This window comes from Pyxicephalus adspersus, chromosome 3, assembly GCF_032062135.1.
Source record: "Pyxicephalus adspersus chromosome 3, UCB_Pads_2.0, whole genome shotgun sequence".
NCBI classification, from domain to species: domain Eukaryota; kingdom Metazoa; phylum Chordata; class Amphibia; order Anura; family Pyxicephalidae; genus Pyxicephalus; species Pyxicephalus adspersus.
The window spans coordinates 80,912,953-80,937,613 of NC_092860.1; the positions used below are offsets into that span (position 1 = coordinate 80,912,953).

General features: G+C 35.8%; 1 protein-coding gene across 1 annotated transcript in view; it reads right to left on the reverse strand.

Moving 5' to 3' along the window:
• Nucleotides 1–24,661, reverse strand: part of EPHA5 (EPH receptor A5) — a 203,512-nt gene that overhangs the window by 120,455 nt on the left and 58,396 nt on the right. Inside the window, exon 3 of the mRNA XM_072405426.1 lies at nucleotides 22,865–23,528. Coding sequence (XP_072261527.1) covers nucleotides 22,865–23,528 — 664 coding nt within the window. The remainder of the gene's footprint in view (nucleotides 1–22,864; nucleotides 23,529–24,661) is intronic.

Consider the following 24,661-nt stretch of genomic DNA (forward strand, 5'->3'; position numbering starts at 1 on the left):
CTCTGTGCCATTGATTGTCCCCTTCTGATCACTCTGTGCCATTGATTGTCCCCTTCTGATCACTCTGTGCCATTGATTGTCCCCTTCTGATCACGGACTTACCTTTTTTTCTACTGTACGGCCGGGTAACTCCGTTAGGGCAGGGATCAGCAGCGTGCTTCCTGGTGCAGAATCGCGGGGGCGCGTGTGCCGGCTTGTTACTTTCAGTTTGGCTCTGCACTCCAGCCAGCATCGAGGAGACACACACAGTATCAGGTATCAGAGGATGTCCTATTCACGGGTGATTGCCTCTTTTAATTATTTTAGCAAAAATCGGGGGTGGCTTATTTGATGGGTATGCCTTATAATCGGGGAAACACGGTAAATCAGCCCACAATCACATTCACTATTTATTTACCTTGGCATTTAAGTTGATTTACTAAAGGAGTTGCGCAAGTTCACACAATAAAATGTGTGAACAAAATCATTGTAACTTTTCCAACAGGAGGAAATCAATGACAACGATGGGCCAGTGAATTTAACATCTGTTGTAGTAAAATTAATAGAAGCACTAATAAAAAGAAGGATCAATGACTATTTAAAGCACACAACTCAGTGAACCAAAGCAGCATGGCTTTACTGAGGGCAGACTAGGATATACACATTTGTGATTTATTGAATTTGCAGTAAGCCTTATTCAAGTATAACGTTGGCATGCTTAGGTATGTAGATATGAGATTGGGAGGTTGAAATGCACAGAATAAATGACTGTAAGTGATTCTGTAAACAATACTCTCTTTAATAAAATAATGTACTTGAGAAATTTTGATAAATATTATTGTGCTAGATGTCAACTGGCATCCATAACTTTCAGCAAAAACCTAATGTCACTGAACAGCCAAAAAACAGGTTGGAACATAGCCTTTTCTTTGAAGTAAAACATTTACAAACAAAAAGGAGACAGATCTAAACAAATGCAGAAAGCACAGAAAAACTGAAGGAATAAACAAGAGTATATATTTAGCTGTATTGTAATTCACTGAATGAAATGCAATGCAGGCAGCCAGGAAGCTGGAGAAAACAAGGATGCCGCTATGAAAGTGCAGTCTCTCTGCCAGATCAATAACGTCGGACTGGCCATCAATGCAAACAAGACCACAGAGGTTTAACAAAACACAACTTCACTATGTACTGTGACTATGGAGAAAGTTGCTGCAGATGCTGGCCTGCTATGGGGGGAAAGCAATAATGACAGCTTCAGAAAACTCTTCCCAGCCAATCATTTCTTCTGAGACATCTAGCTTAAAACCACATTTTCAATAATATAAACACATTAGGAAAACATTTGTTGTTAGTAATTACCTAACTTTATGTTACTGCTTTTTATTTAGGATCCTACATTTAGTTTTTTAATTATATGATTATAAAACAATTAGGTTTATGAATCAGTTCCTAATAATATGATGCCAAGAATATTAACATGATCACTTAACTCACAGCAACCAATAAGCTTTTTACATTTGCAGTAAATGTTTATACAGGCTCTTCTGTGTTGAAATTGCTTGCTCAGAGTTACCTGCACCCATCTAAATTTGGGTAAAGGACATTTAGTTGCATCTATTACTTCCTACTTCTCTTACCCTTTTTATTTTAGTTTTTCAATCAGGCCCAGAGTCCCATGTGGGCATTACATGTATATGAGGTAGGGACAGTGCTATGCTGCCTTCTTCCACTAGCCAAGTTCTGCCTGTATTGCACAAAGAACCACTGACACAAAAGGTCTGATTTATTAAAGCCAAATGAATGGATAAAACATTTATCAACCAGTAACAAATGATTTTTAAGAAATCCAATAAATGTTTGTTGGATCACCTAGGTTCACCCATGATTGTCTGTCTTCTTCACTCTTGGAGAACTTTAATAAATTGGGCTCAAAGTGACACCATTGCTATGTAACAAAAACATATATAATATAATAATAATATAATATGTGCAGTGAAGCGGTGAGGATGGGATCTACTTGTGTAATTATAAAACATATTTACATTTATAATATACACATAAATATTTAATTGTGTAATTGTTAGTATAAGAGTTGTTGGACTGTGGTGAAGATGGCTGCAAAACTTTTACCAAAGAAGAATAGCAATCTGTCATACATTTTTATGTAAACCAGGAGCATAAATTTATCTCTGTGACTGTGCTTAGTATGAGGATAAAATTCTCTATTGTAGAGAGAGCTATGATTGAATTAAAATGTTTGAGAATGACCGTACTAGTTTGCTGGATGCAGAGTGCTCCAGAAGTCCAGCTACAGCCAGAGAACAGGGGGAAATTTTTATGTGAAAGCAGCAGTGCATTAGTGGCATAGTATCTGTAAATACAGTGGAATTGAAAGCTAACTTTACCTTCCCACCATCAAGAATAAATACCGACTTTACCACAACATTAATAGATGCCTATTACATGTCAGGTATCAACCCATGAGGAAGGGATGTTGTATATCATAAACCCTTAAATGTCACAGCCTATTTCCCCTATGGAAACCCAGATCCATGGACTCAAACTCAATTTACAATATTATAAGCACTGTCAACCTAAAACATTTTGCATTAAAGTTGGTACGACACTAGGAAAAATACATTGCAAAGGAAGGTGACTATGTAGAAAAGTGATGTAATTTTTTTTTGAAAACTTTTTGAAGACCCCTATATATAGTATAAGATACGTATCAAATGTGAAGTGTCATTAAATCTTGTATTTTTCTAACTAATGATGTAATTGTTTGGTTTGTTATGAGTTTATAGCAAAATATTTTAATGAGATTTACTTCCATTGATATCGTTATTGTATACCTCATTTACACTGGCTGCTGTTTTCCAGAAGATATTTGGTATATTATCTCAGCAACAATTAGAAAGATATACAATGATTGGATGAGTCACCTCTCTCTGAAACATTCTTTGCTCTGTGTTAAAACTGTCTTTGAGTGAAATCCCATGAGACGGCTCAGAAGTGCACCAATTTAATTCACAGCGGTAAAGCCGGGTGTCCGTAACCCCTCAGCACTTCAGTGGCTGGAAACATCTGCCAGTTAGTATTGCCAAGTCCTGTCAGTTGTGTGAATGTTGGACTCTCAACGCCGCACATGAAAGATGTATTCAACAGGAGCCAGTCACTGTGACAGAGTGCTAATTATTAGGCATGAGGAGCTTCTCCAGAGATATTTGTATGTCTTTTCAGCCTGAAAAACGAAAACCCAGACGTCGTCAATTGACAAACACTTCACTGGTGGCTTGAGCCAGAGAACGATGGCAACACCTAGCGTGCGAGATGGCTATCAAGTAATTGCTTTAGAGATAATAATATATCTGATAGTTTCCACTCTTTTAACAGCTTGACATTTGAACTGTCAATTTTATCTTTCAGAGTTGATTTCATAATAAATAAAATCAATGATTTAATCTCGGAAGTGATATAGCTGTTTTTTTTTTTTATATACCAAAGCATTTAAAGCAACTTTTCTTTTAAAGGTTAGGCTAAGATCTGCTTCTCTACAAGAATAAACAAAAGTTACAAGGGGGTGCTTGAGATTTTGGTTTTCATGCACTTAGGCACAGTTCATATCTAGGTATTTTAGGACAATGCATACTTAAATTTTAAAAAATTGTACTGGTGGCATTTTTGGTGCAGTTTGAAATGATTTCTTCCATATGTCAAATATGTCAGAGTAAAAATGCAGCAACATATGGCAACAAATAAAATATACAGAGGTCCAGGAATTTTTACCCTAAACAAATAAACTCACATATGTATATACACGTATCGGTAACAGGTTAAATATAGAAAGCTCACAGAATAAATTTCTGTGTCCTATGGGGCATGATATAAAACCCATATACAACCCTTGATATACATTTATCTTAACACAAATTCCTTATGGATAATATTTGCTTTATTAATAAACTAAATATGTTTTGGCTGGTTTCATGGTCTTACATTTGGGTATGTGCATAAGATATTTACACAGTTTTCATTTTTTATATATAAATATAAAGTAAGCCCCCTTTCAAACTTGCAGCTTTCAGTTGATGGCATGGTTCAGTTCTAGAAAGCAATGTTGCTTCCAGAAGTGGTTTCTTGCTTTCAGGAACTGCACCACCACTACCGACACATGCAAATGCATGCATAAAATGGTTCCCAACCACTCTAATTCAGTTGAATAGGAGCAGATGGGAGTGTGGTTGAGCCTGTGGTAGACCACTGCAGTCAGCTGCAAGTCCTAATGACTCTAAATCATCCTTAGTAAATAGTCCATGAAATGTATTGAAACTTTTTTATTTTGGGTAGACTGGGAAAGAGTTCAAACTTCTGTCCAATTTTTCCTATTGGCTTGATCCTAGTCAGGGAGATTCGCCCTTTTTCGATTGGTGTCATATAGTATAAGGCTAGGGGAAAATCAACATTTTAGAGATGTCCACTTAATAAAGGCTAATGCAAATCTAATGGAACAACTAAAAGTAGAATTGCTCTCACTTTGAAAGATTTACTTTAACTTCCTGTTATGCTTGTAACAGGAAATTAGGGAAAATTCTACAGAAGTACAAAGACAGCAAATTAATAAATTTGTAATGCAATACTACTATAATACTGGTCATAATCTAGATTGGAATGACAGCTGGAAGCAGGCATGGCAGGAATCTAGCTGGATCATAGTGTAATTCTATCTATTATGACAGTTTTCCTAAAATCAGACATTACTTTCTGCGTGTATCATGGTATGTTTCATATCATCAAATACTTGCTGATACATTGCTCTAATTATACTAACTTGCCCCAAAGTTACTTATCTCTTTCTGATAAGTACAAATCTCATACTCACAAGAGGGTATTATTTTCATGCATACTGACATGTCAGGTGGATTTTACTGAATGGAAATGAAATGAGTGAGCACAGGATTTTCCAACATGGCCATAGTGTGGTCTGAAAAAGGCTTAATGGTGGTTCTTAGATGAGTGTAATCTGAAATATTTGCTTTTATTTTATAGATTAGTAGAATTATTTATATATATATAATAGTAGATTTCATTCTTATGGATAAAACAGTGAAATTTCTTTTTGTAAGCCACCTCGAGTAGCTTTTACAACAGACTGTAGATTTATGTTGACATTAAAGACCCTCTTTAATTGGCTTTTTTACTGACAGGCAATGATTATGTTCCTTATGTGCACAATATACAGTAGTTTAAAGTATTTTTGCTGGATTACTATGTGCGTTATTGTAGAGAGTCAAGTCTGTAACATAACAGGATAAATTTGATTCTAAGGCATACTTTTGTATATCGGTCATTCACTGATTTTATCTGTTATCAGCCTTTTAACATTTATATAGTGTAGAACATGCTTGCAGACACGTTTAAATGCATTCTCACAACATGAACAGCACTAAGTAGTTAGGCTATTAGGCTTATTATCCATTCTTTCTGCTGTACCATAACAAAGACTAGAATGTGATTTTACACATCAAAACGTTAATGTGTTGTAAGTATATTTTAAAAAAATGCAAAATGTATACCAATGGCAAAAATAAAATTGCACTCTTGCAAAAAAATAAAAGTCGATAATGCACCAATGACAATTTTGAAGTCCTCACTGGATTGGCGTTCCCTATTGGTATTTATATTTAGGCCCTGCCATGTCAACATGTTTAGGCTGATTGAGAAATTATCAGAAACTTTCTTCCTCAATATGCTTATGCTCAAAAGTGCTAGCAGAGAAAGCCTGTAGAACTTAAGTATTCTTGATTGTAGAACTTAAGTATTCTTGATGAATGAATTTTCTCTGCTGCAGGTGAAAAAAAACACTTGGACACCTCCCTGTATTTAGCCTGTGGTTGGCTTTGAAGGAGAAACATTAGACAGATTAGATCACCCCCCTGTTAACCCTGCTTAGCTTGCTCCTTGATTGTCTTGATTATCTGTGCATAGCACCATGGTTATTTGGTTCATGGTTCCACCCTACCTGTTCTAGTTGGAGAACTGCTGTAAAGGGGATAAAAAGATGATACAAATTAACATTTGTGTATTTACACTGTACATTCATTACAAAACTGCATTATTTGGTGTATTTTCCATCTGCCCGGAGTTTATATAAAATTCTGCCCAGCATGCTAAAACATCTTTGCAACTAGTACTAGACTTACATACTGATTGGCTTTTCTTGCACAGTATGTGGATACATTGAACTTCTAGCTTAAAAAAAATGCCAGAAAAATGTAGGGTATTCCTTTTACTCATTAATATACTTACTTTTGCTGGTCCCTGTATCATTTAGCACCTCACAAGCAATCAGCACTCACATGCCAAGCATGGCAGAGTATAAAGAAGACCACAGAGAGCCTTTACAGAATAACCATTTGTTTTCCCCAAATGTATTACAGAATGTAGGAGACATTCCAAAATAAAGGCATGGAAGGTCTTGGGGTGCAACACAAATGAAAGCATACATGAAAAAAGCTAGCACGTGTCCTATGAGAAAACTGACAAAACCTTTTTAGCCTGGATTATACACACAAGATCTCCGGGGTGTATATTACCTAATATGCCCAGGTTAGGTAATCACTATGGTGAATCATCAGTCAGTCAAGTTTCATTGATATCAGGACAGTTTGCATCCAGTAGGACATGGAAAGACATGTTTTTCATTTAAGTGTTCATAGCTTCATAGAAATATACTTTGTAGAAACTCCAACTATAATAAAATACTAGGGGTTGGAATGACAATATATTGATCACCAATGACTATTTTGAAGTCCTCTTTCCCCTTAAAAAGAGAGTAGCCTCACTAGATTGGCATGCTTTAATGGAATTTATGTTTAGGCCCTGCCATGTTAACACCTGCCCTATTTTTCATTGCTCACAACAGTTTAGGCTGATTGAGCTATGGCAAATTATCAGAAACTTTCTCCCTCAATATGCTTATACTCAAAAGTGATCATAGCCCAACTGTTATTAGAATTACAAAATATACGTTTAATGGTTAGGAAAGCAGGTTAATTTTATTTACTATTCCATTGTTAATTCATATTTACAAATGTCCAGTTGGATGCATTCCATCTAAATCGATGTCATGGTAATTTTTCCTTCAAACTCCGTCCCCTAAGCTTTACAAAGTTATTTTTATCAGTAAATGGCAGGACCCTCTGTTTACTCAAATTCTTAGCATAGAGACTTCATCTCCAGTTGTTTCCAAGCTTGCTATTGGAGATTAAAACAATGTCCCTTAATCTTGTGTCAGCACACTCCATTCTGATAGACATCTGTGCACAACACAGAAAATCACGCAGGCTTAGTAATTTATAAAATAGGAGCTTGTTTTACCCTATGAGGTCAGTCCACTAATCAAAACAAAGAGTAATTGCTGACAACTATCTGGTTTAGGATTTAGTTTCCAGAATATTAATCTTTATAAAATATTGCCCAGCATTTCTGTTTAACAGGTGGTGATGGTGTCACATGGAGAGGAATATTTTACTCATTCAGAGACATGCATATTACAGGACCACTTGCAGACAAATTGCCAACATATGCAAGTAAGATGAGATTACTGGCCCCTGTGAAGAAGAGCATAAAAATGAATCATGCTTTGTCACTTTGCAATTTGAAAACACATCATGTGATAGCCTTAGTGGTGCATACATCAATGCAATGCCAGTCTGCAAACAATAGACCATAGCCCAATCTTGTCTAATCATTAGGAACCAAGATAACGGATCTATCCATCAAGTTGAGAGGCAGATTTTCAAACCATTCCCAAGAGTAAATGAAAATTAGTTTCAGGAATGCATAGAATACTACATTTTGCAAACTGACTAAATAAATGTGTATCAATTTTGACAGCAAATTCTAAACATTCAAAAATTTTACATGGTTTAGGAATTTTTTTTAGAAAGTTCTATGTATTAACTGTCATGGATATCAAGGATGTGACCCCTCTATAAGAAATAGACCCTGATTGCTGAATACAATTCAGTATTACAAACAGTATACCTGATTGTGGAAGCTGCACTACAATCTCAACAATGAGGAGTATATACATAAAATATATATAGCAGCTGCTCCTGCCTTAAGGAAAAATAGGTAGTGATGTTGGGAGTTGGATCTTCATGATGCTACTTATCATTAGGAGAGACTTCAAGAATATGGCAGATTTTTCAAAATAAAAAAAATAATTGAATAAAGGAGAATATAAAAAATAATAAGAACAAAAAGAATTATTATTGTTCATAGTAGTAGCACCAGGGAAAATAGAAGTAGCACTAAATGATAATATGAAAAGCTCCTTTACATTAGTTGAACCTTACTTGCACACTTATACCAGTTCCTCTCCTCAACTGTAACTGCATATTCACACTTCTTGGACATGTGCTTTAGAACCTGATGGTAGTTAGATAGAGCTCATCTAATTTCCTGGCTGCTTTTCAGCAACATCTAGCCCAGTGTTTCTCAACTAAACTTCCTCCAGAGGTTGCTAGGGGTTCCTTAATAATTTGTACCTCTCAGTGGCACCAGTGATCTATTTCGGGTTCCTTAAGACACGAAAGTTATGCCAAGGGGTTACTTTGTGTTAAAAAGGTTGAGAAAGTATGCTCTAGCCGAGTGAGCCGCATGCGGCTCTTCAGTCTCCTTGTTGTGGCTCCCTTCGGCTGCCGCGGGGAGATCTCTGATGGGGGATCCCCTTCCTCCCAAGACACTGCGGAGGAGGGGGATTCCCTATCCGATGTTCTAATGAAAAAAATCTACCAGTGAAATAAATCTACCACGGGGCGTGTACAAATGGATGTGTACAATGACATCCCCCTCCTTTGAACCCCAATTCCTCTGGAATGGGGAGATGTACAAAACCAAAAATGTAGGTGCAAGTGGGGGACACCTGTGACTAACACCCCCCTAAAATTTAATTGTTAGGCTATCATCAGAACATAAAGAACTCTGCCCATCAAAAAAATCTACCGTTACACATTGCTGGAGGCACCTGAACCCCAATTTCTCTGGAACAGGAAGGGTGTACAGGTGAACAAAATTAGAGGTGCAAGTGGAGGACACCTGTGGCTAACACCTCCTAAAAACTCCACCCATCAAAAAACCCCTACCCTGTTACACATTGTTGGAGGCTTCTAGCACCTAAACCCCAATTTATCTGGAAACGGGGGTACAGGTGAAAAAAATTTTAGGTGCAAGTACGGGACACCTGTGGCTAACACCTCCTAAAAATTCATAAAAACTCTGCCTATCAAAAAAATCTACCCTGTTACACATTGCTGGAAGCATCTAGCATCTGAACCCCAATTTCTCTGGAACGGGGGGGAGGCGGTACAGGTGACTAAAATAGAGGTGCAAGTGGGGGCCCCTTATGGCTAACACCACCTACAATTGAATCGCTAAGGCATCGTCAGAAAATAAAGAACTCTGCATATCAAAATAATCTACCCTGTTACACATTGCAGGAGGCTTCTAGCACCTGTACCCCAATTACTCAAGATTTGGGGGGTACAGGTGAACAAAATTAAAGCTGCAAATGAGGGACACCTGTGGCTAACACCCCTTAAAATTTCATCGCTAAGGCATCGTCAGAACATAAAGAACTCTGCCCATCAAAAAAATCTACCCTGTTACGTTAGAAGCCTCCAGCTTCTAATGTAACAGGATGATACGTTAGAAGCTGGAGGCTTCTAGGGGCATAGTTCAGTGTTTAATTTATTTCAAAGTAGGCCTACACATGCACACTTGTTGTAACAGGTAAAATTAAAAAAATATTAAAACTTTTAAAAGTTTACAAACTGTGTTATGTTTTGCGGCTCCAGACTATTTTTCTTTAGTGGAAGAGGAGGCAAAATGGCTCTTTTCATAGTAAAGGTTGCTGACCCCTGCTCTAGCCCTTTCCTTCCCAGCCTTCTTATGGAGGACAAATATGGATGCTGATGTTTTCCAGAAGTTATTGATCTGGCCGCATTGCATGGACAGAAAGCATAAAATGATAATATCATTGATCCTCAGCTATAATGTGTAATAATTTTGAAAAGATTTTGTTTGAAAATATAATTTGCATGTTGATAAAAGGGCACTAAAGGCAAAAGGTAAGCAGATTTAATTTCAAACTTAACCAAAAATATATTTTATAACCTGTTAGAACTCTCCAAGTGAGCTGTATAAGCTGTGGTTCTGTCACTCGTCTAATCTTCTGACTGCCGATAAAAGCAGTTTGACACTGAACTGTCAGTTTTCTATGAAGATGCTAAGTGCTCTTCCTCATATTCTTGACAAGTGTCTACTGAAAATGTGAAGAATATAGGAAAAATGTCTGACAAAATATTGAACTTTGAAAAGCCTGGAAACATGTTGGCTGCAGGATTTTTAGAACTGATGTAGAAAAATACATTCATATGATTTTCCACTCTCAGGCTTATAATGCTGCACTCCAGCATTGCATACACAGTTTTCAGTGCAGTTTATAATTACATTAGGCATACAACAAAGCTGCTACATGTTTCCTGGAAGAAATAACGTTTTATATTCGATTTGGCGCTCACACTCCCCTGTTTCTAACAGTAAGCAAAAGCATTAGACTTCTAGAACAGTGAAATAAAAAGTGCTTGTATAGAATGCCATTGGTATCTAAATACTGACACTATGGCATCACATTATTAACATTATTATTACTAACTAGTATTTTTTTATAGCACCATCATAATATGCAGCACTTTACCCACAATTTACAGCCATCCCACTAACTGTCCCCAGAAGGGGCTCACAATCCAAACCATTTTGTCTGCACCCTTTAACAATGATGGACTTCTATTACTGAAGCCTGGACAACTAACATTCCAAACAACACTCATCCACTGAATAATTTCTTTAAATCTTCATATAGACGTCAGATAGACCTAGAAACAACCTTATTGATGGTTTCCAGTGATAGTACATACAGTACTGTTCTGTTCAATGGAGAGGGGGAGGACAAGCAAGATTTTCCATAGGAGTAAACAGCGGTCATGACTAATTGGTCATTCATTAATCTGCCATGGGAGATTGATGAATGACATAGGGGACCACTGTACATGTCAGGTTTTCACCCGAGATGAGCACAGCTGTTCATCTCAGGTGACTATTAGCTGATGTGTGTGTTTTAGTTTCTTGTTTCCTTTTTCCAATTTAGCTTGTGTAGATAAGCTTTTTTACAGGACTGCATTTCTACTGAAGATAGTAAAAGTGGGGTTCATATCCATACACGTAAAAGGCTGTTTCATTGTCTCTACTGCCTTTAGGCACAAGCCTTCTGTAAGTAAGAAGTAAAAATGTCCTTGTCCACCAATGGCATATGACAAATGACGTGTGAATTGGTCTTCCATGAATAATTATTAGGAAGTGACACCCAATCATACCAACCCATTCCTAACCACTGCTTTTAGATAATCATTCCCCAGTACCATGCTGTGGGTAGGTTAAAAATGTACTCCTATCAGGCACAGATATCACAATTGACCATTAGGAACTAAGTAGAGTGATCATTAATCTTATGATCACTATATCATATGTATATATGATATATATTTATGTATATATACTATATATTTAGCATTTGAAATACATTGATCACATACAGGTTGGAGAATTTATTAAAAAAATAATCAGGCTTTGCCTACAGTACAAATAATATAAAGAAAGAAAATTTATTTTTTTCAAATACTGTATTGATCACATACAATTACAGAAGCAAAAAAAATAATTAGAAACAGAAAAACATTAAGAATTAGATGAATCTTTTGTGTATCTGTAAGCCTATTATTAAAAGTGAAGGGGTTTTGTTAAAAAAAAAGTTGTCAAATAAACTGACACGTTTGCACTACTAAATTTACCATGATTTACCATCAATGGTGTGGAAATGAAATGGTTAATGGAAAAGAATACAGTAAGAAAATTCAGCTCACTTAATCATTAGCAGAACAAATGTTGTTTTTCTGTAAAATAACAGGGCCAAAAACAAATGTATATGGCAGGCATGAGGAAAGGTGATATCTGCATGTTATTTGTTACTGCATTGTAGCTCTTTAGTTAGTACATCTGTGCATGTTTATAATAAACACATACTACATGTAAATGATCCGTTAAAGAGTTATTGGGTTAGATCTGCAGGCATTTAAAGGAAACAGGTGGCGGTCGGATGAAGGTTTGCATGGTTGAGATCACTGCCAGTGAGAGCTAACTATAGCTCTTAGGACTTAAATAACCACACAATATTATGATTATTTCAATTTATTGGCAATGTACATTATATTTGGAAAACCCTTATACTATTTCAAGCAATAGTAAATTGACCTACAGTATATCTTTTATTCTTCCATGAATAGGCAATACATCAAATGAAAATGTCCCTTACTTTATGCTAGACACTGATTTATATTCTAACATGGGATTTGGACAGTTTTTCCCTGTCAGGTTTTTTTTAACTGCTTGGTAAATTTAAGTCATTGTGCCTTGTGAATAATTCTCTTTAAACTTTTCTTTAATTCTGACACAGAAAGACTTCTTTGTATAAGAGTACATGCACCCAGTAATAAAGTTAAAAATCTGTGAAATCGGGTGAATTGCAAAATACACTCTTCAAAGTCACTTTTGCTGACTTTTCCTTGGCTGCAGACCAGGAATGTCATGAAGCAGAATTCCATGAAATTAATACGCATTGTACTTGTCATCCCGCTGATAAACAAGACAGGGAGCTGCAGCGCTTTCTGTGTGCTAAGTGATGGAGTATGTTTTAGTCATGAGTGACTACAAATAAAGACTGCAAAAGAGTTTAAATAAAATTATCTGGCATTAAGAACATCAAGGGTTCACAGTTCTCTTTCCCAGGAATAATTCCAATAAGTATATTTTCGATTGACCACTTACAAAAGAATATAGAAAATATGATCTTATGATATCTACTACTATAACCTTTCTCAATCTTTTTATCTCTGAGTAACCCTTTAAATAATTTTCAGGGGAAGCCCTATTTTAACAATGTTTTGGGGGCCATTGGAACAAAATGTCCTAAATTGGTGGCCACTTGAAAAAACATCTCCCTTATAGTGGTGGATGAAAAAATACCTTTATAAACATTAGAGTCATGCAGCTGGCTCCACCAAATAATGTTGGCCTTAGAAACATGCAGGCATCATCAGGGAATGTTCTCCAGCCACAGTTCAATGGACCCCAAGCAATTTCTGGAGAAACTCTGGTTGGGAATGTCCATGCTACTGTCTTCCATTTATATATCATAAGGCAGAAATTATTTTTTTACCTAAACATTCCAGCAACTTCCTAGGTGATTTCGACAAGTAAGGCTTTCATGTTTCCATCCCTTCCTTCCCTCGGTACATTGCTACTGGATTTTTAATGTTAGTTTCACATAATTAGCCTGATTTTTTTGGTTCCCAGATAGACTTACATAATTTTGGTTACTCTGTGGGTCTGATTGCTATTGTTTGAAGTAAGAAGAAAAAACTAAACCTGAGTTATCTTATACAACCCATATACTTACTCTTCAAATTTTACATTTTGGTAAATCAGATTAAGTACAGTGTGGTATATTTTATTGTCTAATAACATTTTTCAGTAGTATAGTTAAACTGGTCAGCACCGTACTGTCATGCCTGCACATACCATAGATGGCCATAGATTGATATATCGGTTAGCAGTATGCACAGGATTTTTTTGTACTCTAGCCTGAAAAGTTCAATACATCCTAGTACCGTTAATAATTGGCTTGACAAAACAAGTTGCCCATAAAAAATGGACCAATAGGAAGATCTGTCTGGGATTCCACTGGGAGAACTGGTGAGAAGAGAACATCCAAGTAATTTGCCGGCATATTTTGGTGACTCAGATGTGATTAACCTACATAACATTTTGCCCCTTATAAAAACAATGCATTATTGACTGGTATATTCCTATGCAAATATATTGTTTAGTTTTTTAAATTTTACAGTATTCTGTTTGGTCAGATAAAGTAAAAGTATGTCAGCAATAGCACTTTTTGTAGCACTGACATAAACAGAGCCTTATACAAGCTAGGTGTAGCAAAACCTATGCCTTGACCTATGACTTAACACTTAAACAAGTATATTTTCTTCTGTCATTGAAAATCATCTTCTGTCCAAAAAATCATCACTGCTAGTGGCTACAGGGGTTGAATTTGATACCAAACTCAATCTGACCAAAATTAATTATTCTGTGAACGTTATATTGTTTTATAAATATTATTTGTATATAATAATTATTATGTCACATACAAGGAATATATTGTGATGGGTGAATGTTGGGTGATGGGTGAATGTTGGATGATGGTAACTGTGGTTGCAGAAAGTCTGTTAGCACATCACAACAGAACTGGGAATGCATTACTATCTCTCTCCATCCAAAACCATTTCTATATTTTGAACAAGTAGGGAAAGGCAAAACATCTAACTCTTTTTATTTCTGTTTCAGTATTTATTATTGGTTTCTACTTACCTTCCTTAACTTCACTAATAGGGGAACAAACTCCAATAGAAGGTCTCATCACTTTCTGTGTTCACAGAGAGGGGCATAACTACCCCTTTGCAATTGCAGGATTTACCAGAGAGTGGAGGTAACTGCCATTTATTGCCACGGGGTAGCACAAGTGAAGGAGGAGAAGGAACTGGATTATGTGACTTGGCATATAGACCAAATGACTTTTAATGGCCACAACTCCAGGTTTAGCCTTACCCTGCATATAAAAGGTAAATAGGGCCCTAAATGGATGAATGAGAAGAATGATGGCCCTACAAGTGGTATCTGTGCCTCAACCAAAGTTTTGGTATGGGGTTCAACTATTTCCAGCTAAACAACTGATCATAGAACTTTACCCCATTATCTCCCCAAAAAATATGTTTGTAATTTCTTGGTGTAAAGGTTTTATTTTTCAGCTCTAGTTTGGTCAGTTAGCGGTGGGATAATTTGTTAATATCTAACCACAATACTTGACACTGGTAACATTGTTGCGGCATAACATAGAATAATAATGCCATCATCGCAATTCAATTTCACTAAATGGTAAAACTGAGAATTTTATGACATCAGATACAATTTTAGTAGTTTTCAGAGTATCAATGAGTACACTCAAAAAAGGGTTAGATGCTACTTGTAGCAGTTTACTGACATGAGGAAGCAGTAACCGCACTGTAACCTCATTGCCAGTCTGAGCATAGGCTTGGTGCTTGCCTACACAGGCCACGTCATCCCACTGAACTGAACTGCTTTATGTGGTAGGCGAACACAGACAGAATAAACAATGTTTACAACAGGCTTTTGTGAAGCAGTCAGGTAAACCCCTCCACTTTGGGCTGTCATGAAATTGAATGGAGAGTGCACTGAATGGTAAGGTTCTGGGTCCTCTATTGCAGGGCTGCTTAAGAACATTTCAGGGCAGACACATGTATAATAATGTTTACCTATAACTAACTACTGCACTTGGACTTGTAAAATCTGATTTAATGTCACATAGAGAATTATAATGTTTCTTTCCTAGGCAGTTCTGCATTTTTGGATTCATCTATTCTTCTCTTTGTTAGGGGCAGATGTTGCATAGAAGGTGGCCTGGACCTCCCTAGGGTAGGGGCCTGTTCATAGTCATGACTGGTGGATCTCCAGGTCCTATGCCTCTTGTCAGGTCACAGGATACGTGCCCCAGTAGTCTTTTTCAAATCTCCACCTCAGGCTATTTTCATCATAAAATATCCTGCCAGTTTTCTTCATTTTTTTTTTTCAATGAGCGCCAAGCTTTGGTTTTTCTTTGTCTCATCAAATTTTTGACTAATACTCTTTTCCAAAACCCCAATAGGTCTCAGATGAATGATCAATGAGCCCTTTCAAGCCTGGCTCGGTGTGTACTTTGTGTGTGGCCACAATCTAAAAAGACCCGAGATGTATCTGTTGGTATTAGCGCTGTCTAAATTCTCTGCTGCCGACTTTGTCAGAGGAAGCTACTGCTGTCACAATACAAGAGCAAGTTCTAACTGTTGTGACACTTCATTTGTCTGGGCAGCAGCATGCTTGAAAGGACGGCTGCCCTGTTTTAGTGGAAGTATGTCAGACAATCCAACCCAGTTAGGCTAACGAGTTGTGACATGTTAAATCATGCTTGAACTCTGAGAGCAAAAATAATGTAGAAACAACTCTGAAAGTCCAGGAAAATAAATAAATAATGTGCTTTCTGGAAACATGTTTGTCGATGATGGTGAAAGCTTTGTTTTAGAAACATATATTGCACACACATGTCGCCTTTTTCATAATGCAGTCTCCTACATTCTTGTTGTCTATTCTGTTTAGCCTTGGTTTTGCTTTTACATAATTTTATGGATGAAGAAAAATACCAAGCTGTTTTAGTAGCCCTTTTTATTACATTTTATTTGCTTTCATAAAAGTTTATTTTACTTTGCTTAATAACGAATTGAAATAATTAAAGCCTATTCATTTAAACAGCAAATATTTTATCCTAATGGATTTGGAAAGGTTTATTTATTATTTTTCTTTTGCACTGCATTTTAATCCATTAGGTGCCTTTGTTTTCACTAGAAGACTATTCTTACTCCCAGGGCATCTTGCTGTGCCTGATATAGTCTATGACATGCAGGGGAGGGCATTGTGATATGGCCTGCAAATTTCATGATTCTTGTGTGGCAAATAGCTACATACAAAACCACAAAACCAGACTAACATTCACATACTAAAAACATAAACAAAAAAATAGTAGAATGTTTAAATGCTAATTGCTCCTATGAAATGAAATCATTAATATATATGCATGTAGTTCAATTTAGTTTAGCTCAATTGTTATTTACTTTTCTACACGAATAATGTCAGCTTTAAAATATATGTTTGTAATTAAGGATTTATATACTTTCTCTGCACAGCTGATCTGCTTGCATTTAATGTTCTATTTTTAGTAATCTGTGCTGAATTAATTATCATAATTAACTTTAAAACAGTATGGTAGTATAGTAAATTAATAAAAAAAGAAAGCACGACCAGACAATTTTTTTGGAACTAGCTATTTTAATGTCAAATTGGTTCACCCTTTAAGTTAGTTTAAAATGGTTCACCCTTTAGTTTAGTTAATACATTGATGCAGCCAAACATTTGTAAGAAAAAAATATTTTGTAATTTTCCCTGATTTATATATTCAATGTTAACACAGCTTGTCAACATATTGCATGAACATTAAGTACTTGTACATAAAATGCATAGTATAGTATAAAAGTAGTGATAATATTATAAAGACTAAATCAGGAACCCTGTAAACCAGTAAATCTAATATTATTTATTTGTTTTCAAACCATATATTAATAGGCAAGTATACATTTCAGTAGTAGAAATTACTGTACACATAAGTCACATTTCTTTTTCTATAATGAGCAGTAAAATAATTTTCTAACTACAATTTGCATATGCATAGAAAGATATGCATTATATATATGTGGGCCTAAATGTATTTCAAGCATTCATACTTGTACAGAGAAGGTGAACACAGGTTCCCTCCACTTCCGTGTACACTTTAATAACTCAGTTTTACCTTATGTCTGTCTCAGCACCAAATTTGTCACAAGGCCATAAAATCCATGGCCTAAAGTGGCATGACTCTCCCGGACACACATGCAGTCCTGTGGCTGATCGAAGTTTGCTAGTGACAGGATCAGCAATATGTGCAGAGTTAATATTTTCTCCCTTTCTAATGGAAATGTTGCTAAATAAAAGTCACCAGTGAAAGAGCAATGCCCCACTCATCCAACCAGCAAGGATTTCAACCCATTCAAATAGGCAAGTATTCCTCAATCTGTGCTGCAAAATTATGTTTTCACTGGCGAGCTGTCACTAACAATTGGTTCACAAGTCTGGTATAGGCCTAAACGTGGACTAGGAACCAGCAATGTTGAACTGGTAAGTGATGTTTTAGGAAAATTTTGCAATGTAGACCAAAGTCTTCAAAGAGCAAGGTAAAGTTCATCCAAAGCATCCAATGTTTAACAGGAATGAAAGCTTGTGTGTTAAATATAATACAATAAATGTATTTATCCTTTTAAATAGTAACAGTAGCTGGGAAGGTGGATTTCCCCTGCAACCTATTAGACACTGCTGATGGGATGACAGGACCGAGGAGACCTTTATATTCTTACCCGAAGCCTGCAGATAAAGCAATGTGCTGGCAATCTAAAGGTCCACAGGTTGTATTTAGGTATAGCTATTCACTGAAAGAGCTATCAATGGTTCTGGCATCCAAGCAGCAACAGCAGTAGTATAAGATAACTTGGTGTGTCATCAGAACTTGCTCTTACTGGTATGGACAACCTAAATCAAATATATTTTTTATGTATAAGAGGATAATATTGTCAATTGTCCATATCACAAATCAACACTGAAACAAAAAGGTAAGGACTTACTAATTTACATTATTTAAATATATCTGACTTTATGTGACCTAGCCAAAAATTGAATCATTTGATATAATTGGGACCATTATTATTCCCTGTCTAATTGCCCATTTCCATCTGATTATCATGGAAAGTGTTCCCAAATTATGTGAGAGTAAGTCATCTTTGTGGGACTCATCAAGCTAATTTCTATGATCTTTGATCCCTTCATGAAAAACATATGGCTAGAATATTTTGCCTATTACTATCACAGGTTGAGAGGGTCAGCTAAATTACAATATAAAGTATAATACAATATGCATGTAACTTGTAAATGTTAAGAGTTGTGTCCTTGTGGCTCAGCAGTTCCTAACAAAATATACAACAGTGTAAAACTTTATGTATAAATGCTAGACCTTTTTAGAACGTGGAAGAATAAGAACCTGCCGTCTGTGTCTTTACTAGTCAGTTAAACCTCAGTATTTGTCTTGACAAACCCGTGATTATTTATCGTAAATGTAAATAATAAAGTAGTTCACTTTGATTTGTGACGTAAGTGGCAGTCTAATGAATTGACGTAAGACAATTAGGGACATAACTTAGTATCAGTGAACCAACAAAAAAACTTTGAATGTGCCCCTGAAAAAAAGGTCCAGCCCAATTTACCCCTTACACCCATTTCCAGCACTCAAAATGTACATTTCATTATATTCCACTGGCACCATATCCCACATCATGACAACACCAGTGTATCATTTACACCACATCTCACCCTCCAAAATACCCTTCATATCACATCCCATAAATTAGTAAGTAGTGGCTATTTTACCCTAAAATACAAGGAGTTGTAATGTACTCGTAAGGTCCCAGCAGCCATAATAGTAGAGAAGTAACCATTTTTGTGACTGCATGGGTCATGGGGATTACAGTTATACACTAGAAATAAAGTTGCTCACCCTATCTCGGGGATAGAAGAAAAACAAAAGGAAACAATACTGCGTTCATGCAGTATTCAACATGACTTGGAAGCCATGAACTCTCTAACATACTTGACTTTATTAAATTGTCGAAATTAGCTTAATCAATCAATCCCATCACTCAAATTAATGGGCAAGCAGATTTTCCAAAATTCATCTCTAATTATTTCCTAATTACATAAATGATAACAGTGCCAGAAAGCCCAGCTATAGGATCTTCTTCAGGTTATGCATTACTATTTTTATAAACAGGAGCAGAAGGCACACATTTATAGGTGTTCAAAGGGTCATTAGTTCCTCTTAATTATAATCACCTTCATTAATTTTCCTGTACAAGACTGCAGTTAAATTATACACTGTCAAAAACACACGTTTTTCTTTGCAAGCCTTTTAGTTTTAGCCGATGCTGTTAACATACTTCAGTACATTTAACATCTTTACTGCTAAGCCAGGATGTTGGGGGTCGTTACTTAAAGTGAGATGTACTCAGATTAGATTTGTGAATTTCATAGGAATATACAAACATTTTGCATTTAAATGTTGCAATTAACAATGAAAGGCCAACCTTCTGAAAAATGGTAATTAAAAAAGCTAGTTGATTGACTGTTATGCTGATCCAGTGTTTTCTATATTCACTGCCTCAATACCAGAGTATTTAGCAAGCTAGGTCAGAACTTCTAGTCAGCATAACTGTTTCGTATTGGTGATTAGGAAATTAATAAACACAGTGAATTCGGGAGCAAAATTGAGAGGTTCATTTACATAAAAATATTTTGAACATATATGAACAGCAAAATTTGTTTTTGAGGGTTAGGGAAGCTAATTTTATAAACTATTTATCTATTAGATAATAAACAAAGAAGGTAACATTTTATTATGGCCAGTGTTTCAGGAAAATTAAAAAAGGAAACAAAACAAAGGGATCAAAAGGGCACTCTCTATGACCCTCTGGTGAAAACTGTCAGACAAGGATGTGGGGTCTAATTGAGAAGGAGGGACTAATGATGCAATTTGGAAGCCCCCCTCTGGTGGTATGGTGGCTCAGAGGTTAGCACTCTGGCCTTTGCATGGCACTATCTGCATGAAGTTTGAATGTTCTCCCCGTGTTTGTGTGGTTTTCTCCCAGGTATTCTACATTTCAAAAACATGAGGTTAGGTTAATTGGCTTCCCCCCAGTTGACCTTGGACTGTGATAATGGCATACGACTATGGTAAGGACATTACATTGAGAGCCCCTTTAAAGTACAGTTAGTAACATGAGTTTGGACTTTGTAAAGCACTGCGAAATATGTTGGTGATATATAAATACTAGTTACTAATATTAGTATTCTCCCACAGGGAAATGGTGTACCCCTAACCAAAAAATATTAGTGATATATCTTATATAAGTTCTATGGACTTACATTTCAAGCTGTGCAAATATGATGCTCTGCATAGAATTTTGGATTCTTGAGAACCCAAGGTGAACTTTAATGAATCTAGCAACTATTACATGTTTTTGTGGTCCTGCCACCTTCCACATCTTGTACCTTAATACTGGTTAATGAGGGTGTACAGACAAAAGTCAGTAAGCATGAAAGTTGGCCATCAAAATTATTTTGTAGTTCTCTAGCTGGCTTCTGTCTGTCTGCATTCTGTCACATTATAAAACCAATGAACTGTTTAAGATATTTTTGTGTATTTTGTGTATTAAGATACATTTTTGTGATCCCATACCTTATTCCACAACAGAACTAAACTAAATAATAATGATACAAGAGTGATGAGATTGTGTATATCCTGTATCACCAGCTATAATAGAAATAGTACAGGCTGAAATATCTAATCAAAATGACATTTCTAGGTTTCACACTGACTGGTTTTAAAAGCAATTTTGTATTCATGTTAGTCACTTTATATTGCAATTAGGCTTTTACGTTGACATCACAGTTAATGGTAGAGTTTTCTAAAATGACAAGATGGATGCATGATGTAATTTCATATCATATTGTGTTTTCCATCTGTTTAACTATTCAGCGATTCCTTACAAATGGTCATTTTTTTTGTATTTTATTTTCTCTCCTCCTAATGCTTTTTGGGTCACTGCAAAACTGAAACTTAATATTTTTATAATCCAGTTTCTTGAGTTAATAAAGCACATCACTTTTTTTATTATTATACCAAAAGCAAAGAAAAAATAAAAAGAGAGCCATAATAAAAATATAACCCATGTATAATTTTCCATCCCAAGCAGGAACATGCATGATCAAGTTTCAATTAAAATATTTTCAAGACAGTCCTCCAACCCACTGTGTTGATATAACCTTTACTTTTGGCTTTCATTGATAAAACTGAAGTCAAAGATTAAAAACTAAGAAAAAATGCAACATATGCATCACGAATCCTACAGTAAGGGGGTGTCTGGGTATCAAGTATTAACATTATAAAAAAATAAATATAAACTTTAAAAAGCATGAATAACATATAAGTGACTTCTGTTCCACACCACCAAAACAACGTTTTTGTATACAACTGAAAATGTATTTAATGAAGCAGTATGCAATTAGCAACTGCTATCACTTACATTGTAATTACCTAATAATATGAATATGATTTATGTCACAAATCTAAATTAAATTATAGCAAAACTTATTTTTCCTGGTTAATAGTATGATTGCAGTAAACATGATTATTAAAAATAATAATATGTCCTTGAATCAAATCATATCTTTTTTCCTGCAACTCTATCCTATACCAGTGTTTTCACACCATTGCATTTTTAGTGTAAAAGAACAATATGTATGGTGCTGATTTACTAACAAGGAGTAGTAAATTCCCAATTATCGTTGTGAAAAACGTTAAACAATGGGTCTGAACTTATTATTGGTTTCTCAAAACTGGAGATGATAGACTACCATAGGAGAACCTGAGTTATCCAGGCAACCTGACATGGATCTGGTTCAGGATTAAAAACATTTGCCAAATAATAGCAAGTGGTTTTTAAGAAATCTATTCAATTCCACACCCGGGTTCCTCCATGATAGTCTAACTTATCTAATCTTTGAGAGCTTTAATAAATCAGGTCCGATGCTTTTTAGTTTGCATGGAAGGTCTTCCAGTGGTTCTTGTGTAGCTGTCAGCTTGTTAGCTACTGAGCAGGAGACACCACCACAAGCCTTGTTTAAAAACAAACAAGCATCCAAGTGGGTTTCAGGGCTAGTTGGCAGGAGTTTGTCAGCCCCCTAGCTATGACCTTTCTTTCTCAAAAGGTAGCCAAAAGGCCGGATGCTGCCTGAATCTGCCCAGAGGCCACAGAAAAAATATCACCATTTTCACTAATCACTTAATGAAATACAATGTTTTTACCAATGTTGTTATTTACATTTGCCAATTAGGAAAATAGGTTAGTTACAGTATATTATCAGTTTTTAGAAAAATTTGGTAATAGCCAAAAAAACTTACCTTGACAAGTATTGTTCTTTTCTTCATATCCTTCTCTGCACATACACTTTCCTATTGGAACAAGCCATTCTCCTTCTGCACTGCAGTGCATTTTAGGAGCCTCTTCAGTCACTGAATTGTTGACACATGTTCCTGATACCTCCAAAAGTTGTGATGAATCTGCCCCAGTGATTGTGTCTTGGAAAAGTGCTAAGTTACGCACCACTGACGGGCACTTCTTGTAGTACACACGGACAGAAACAAGAGCAATACATGCTCCCAAATCTTGAAAGGCAAGGTAAAAACCTTTCTTGGTCAGCGGCCCAACATCCCTGACCTCTGTGTTAAGTTTCATTACTCTGTCTCCTAAGTCCAGCTCAGTAAAGCTTTCATCAGCTGCAATAGTATCAATCTTGATGTACTGGTTTTCTCTAATATTCCTGCTATCTTCTTCACTTGATTCAAAATAATACACATTAAAAGTTTCTTTGCACGTACCAAGTCCTCCTGGAAGACTGTTGCAATCCCGTAGTGTAAATTTCAGCTCAATAAAGATTCTTGAAGCCCCTTCATTGGATATCCAATTTGTCAAAAGCCAATTATTTTGATTCTGTTCCATCACTTTACACACTTGATATGTATGTATTGGCGCATAGTTCTCATCAACCTCTCCAATTTCTTCCCACTGTACAGGAAAATAAAAAGATATTTAAGCATACATCTTATATATAAAACAAAACAAATCCCAGCACATACATGTGAGCATTTTTCAACTATTTAATATAGTCAGGCTAAAGCATAGCTGGTTTTAAAGCATAGGTGGCTCAGTAGGCTGCTTAAGAGCCAGTTGAAATGATACTTCATTTTCCGCCTGACAAAAATTGAATAACACATGTTTATAAATGTTTTCTTTGTAATAATTACTATAGGATTTCATTAAAACATATTTAGAGCATATTGCTAGCAATATGCCCTAGGGTATGTGTCCCTAGGACAGAAAGAGAATCACCCCATTGGGACACAAATAGCAAAAAATTTAAAATAAGGATTATCTCTTCATATTTTAAGCAAAACATAACAGAAAGTTTGGGCTATAAATATACTTTAATAGTACTATAATGGTGCATATGTTTACAATGCATATGTATGTACCTGCTATTTTGTCTGATCATATATAGAACCAAACTAGTCACATGACCAATGCTAACATATTTAGTGATATTTAATAAGTAGGGTTACAAAAGGTAACAATTGTGATATGATAGATGTTGTTAGTCTTAGTCATTAGAATTAGAAGTTTATATATATTTCATATATATTCCAAATGGTAGAGGATTTTTCTTTGTTGCCATATTACAATAATGCAGTAATCTCAAAGCATATGCATGCCAAAAAAATTGTTATAGAATTATTCTAAATATATAGCTGATTGAGATAGATAGGTTTGCAACTTCAAGGTTGTACACTAGGCAAGCATGCAATAAAGTAATGTACAAAGTGAAGTTACCCACAGCAACCAATTATTTTGCCTCTTATAAATTACTGCACTTTATTCATCATGATTTTTTTAGGCCGCTTATTAGAATAAGACCACAGGGATCATTTTATTACATCTTTCCACTGCATTCAGAATTACAAATGACCACTGTTACTGGTTTAACAAAACCACAGAATTTTGAGCATTTCCAAGGAACACTGTACATGAAATATTATCTAATGCTAAACTTGTGGCTGTAGGGCCTACATAAGAGGTACCTCTGTCTCTTGTGACTATGGTTATTTTCTAGCATTGCAAACTCATATTTAACAGTGTCAAGA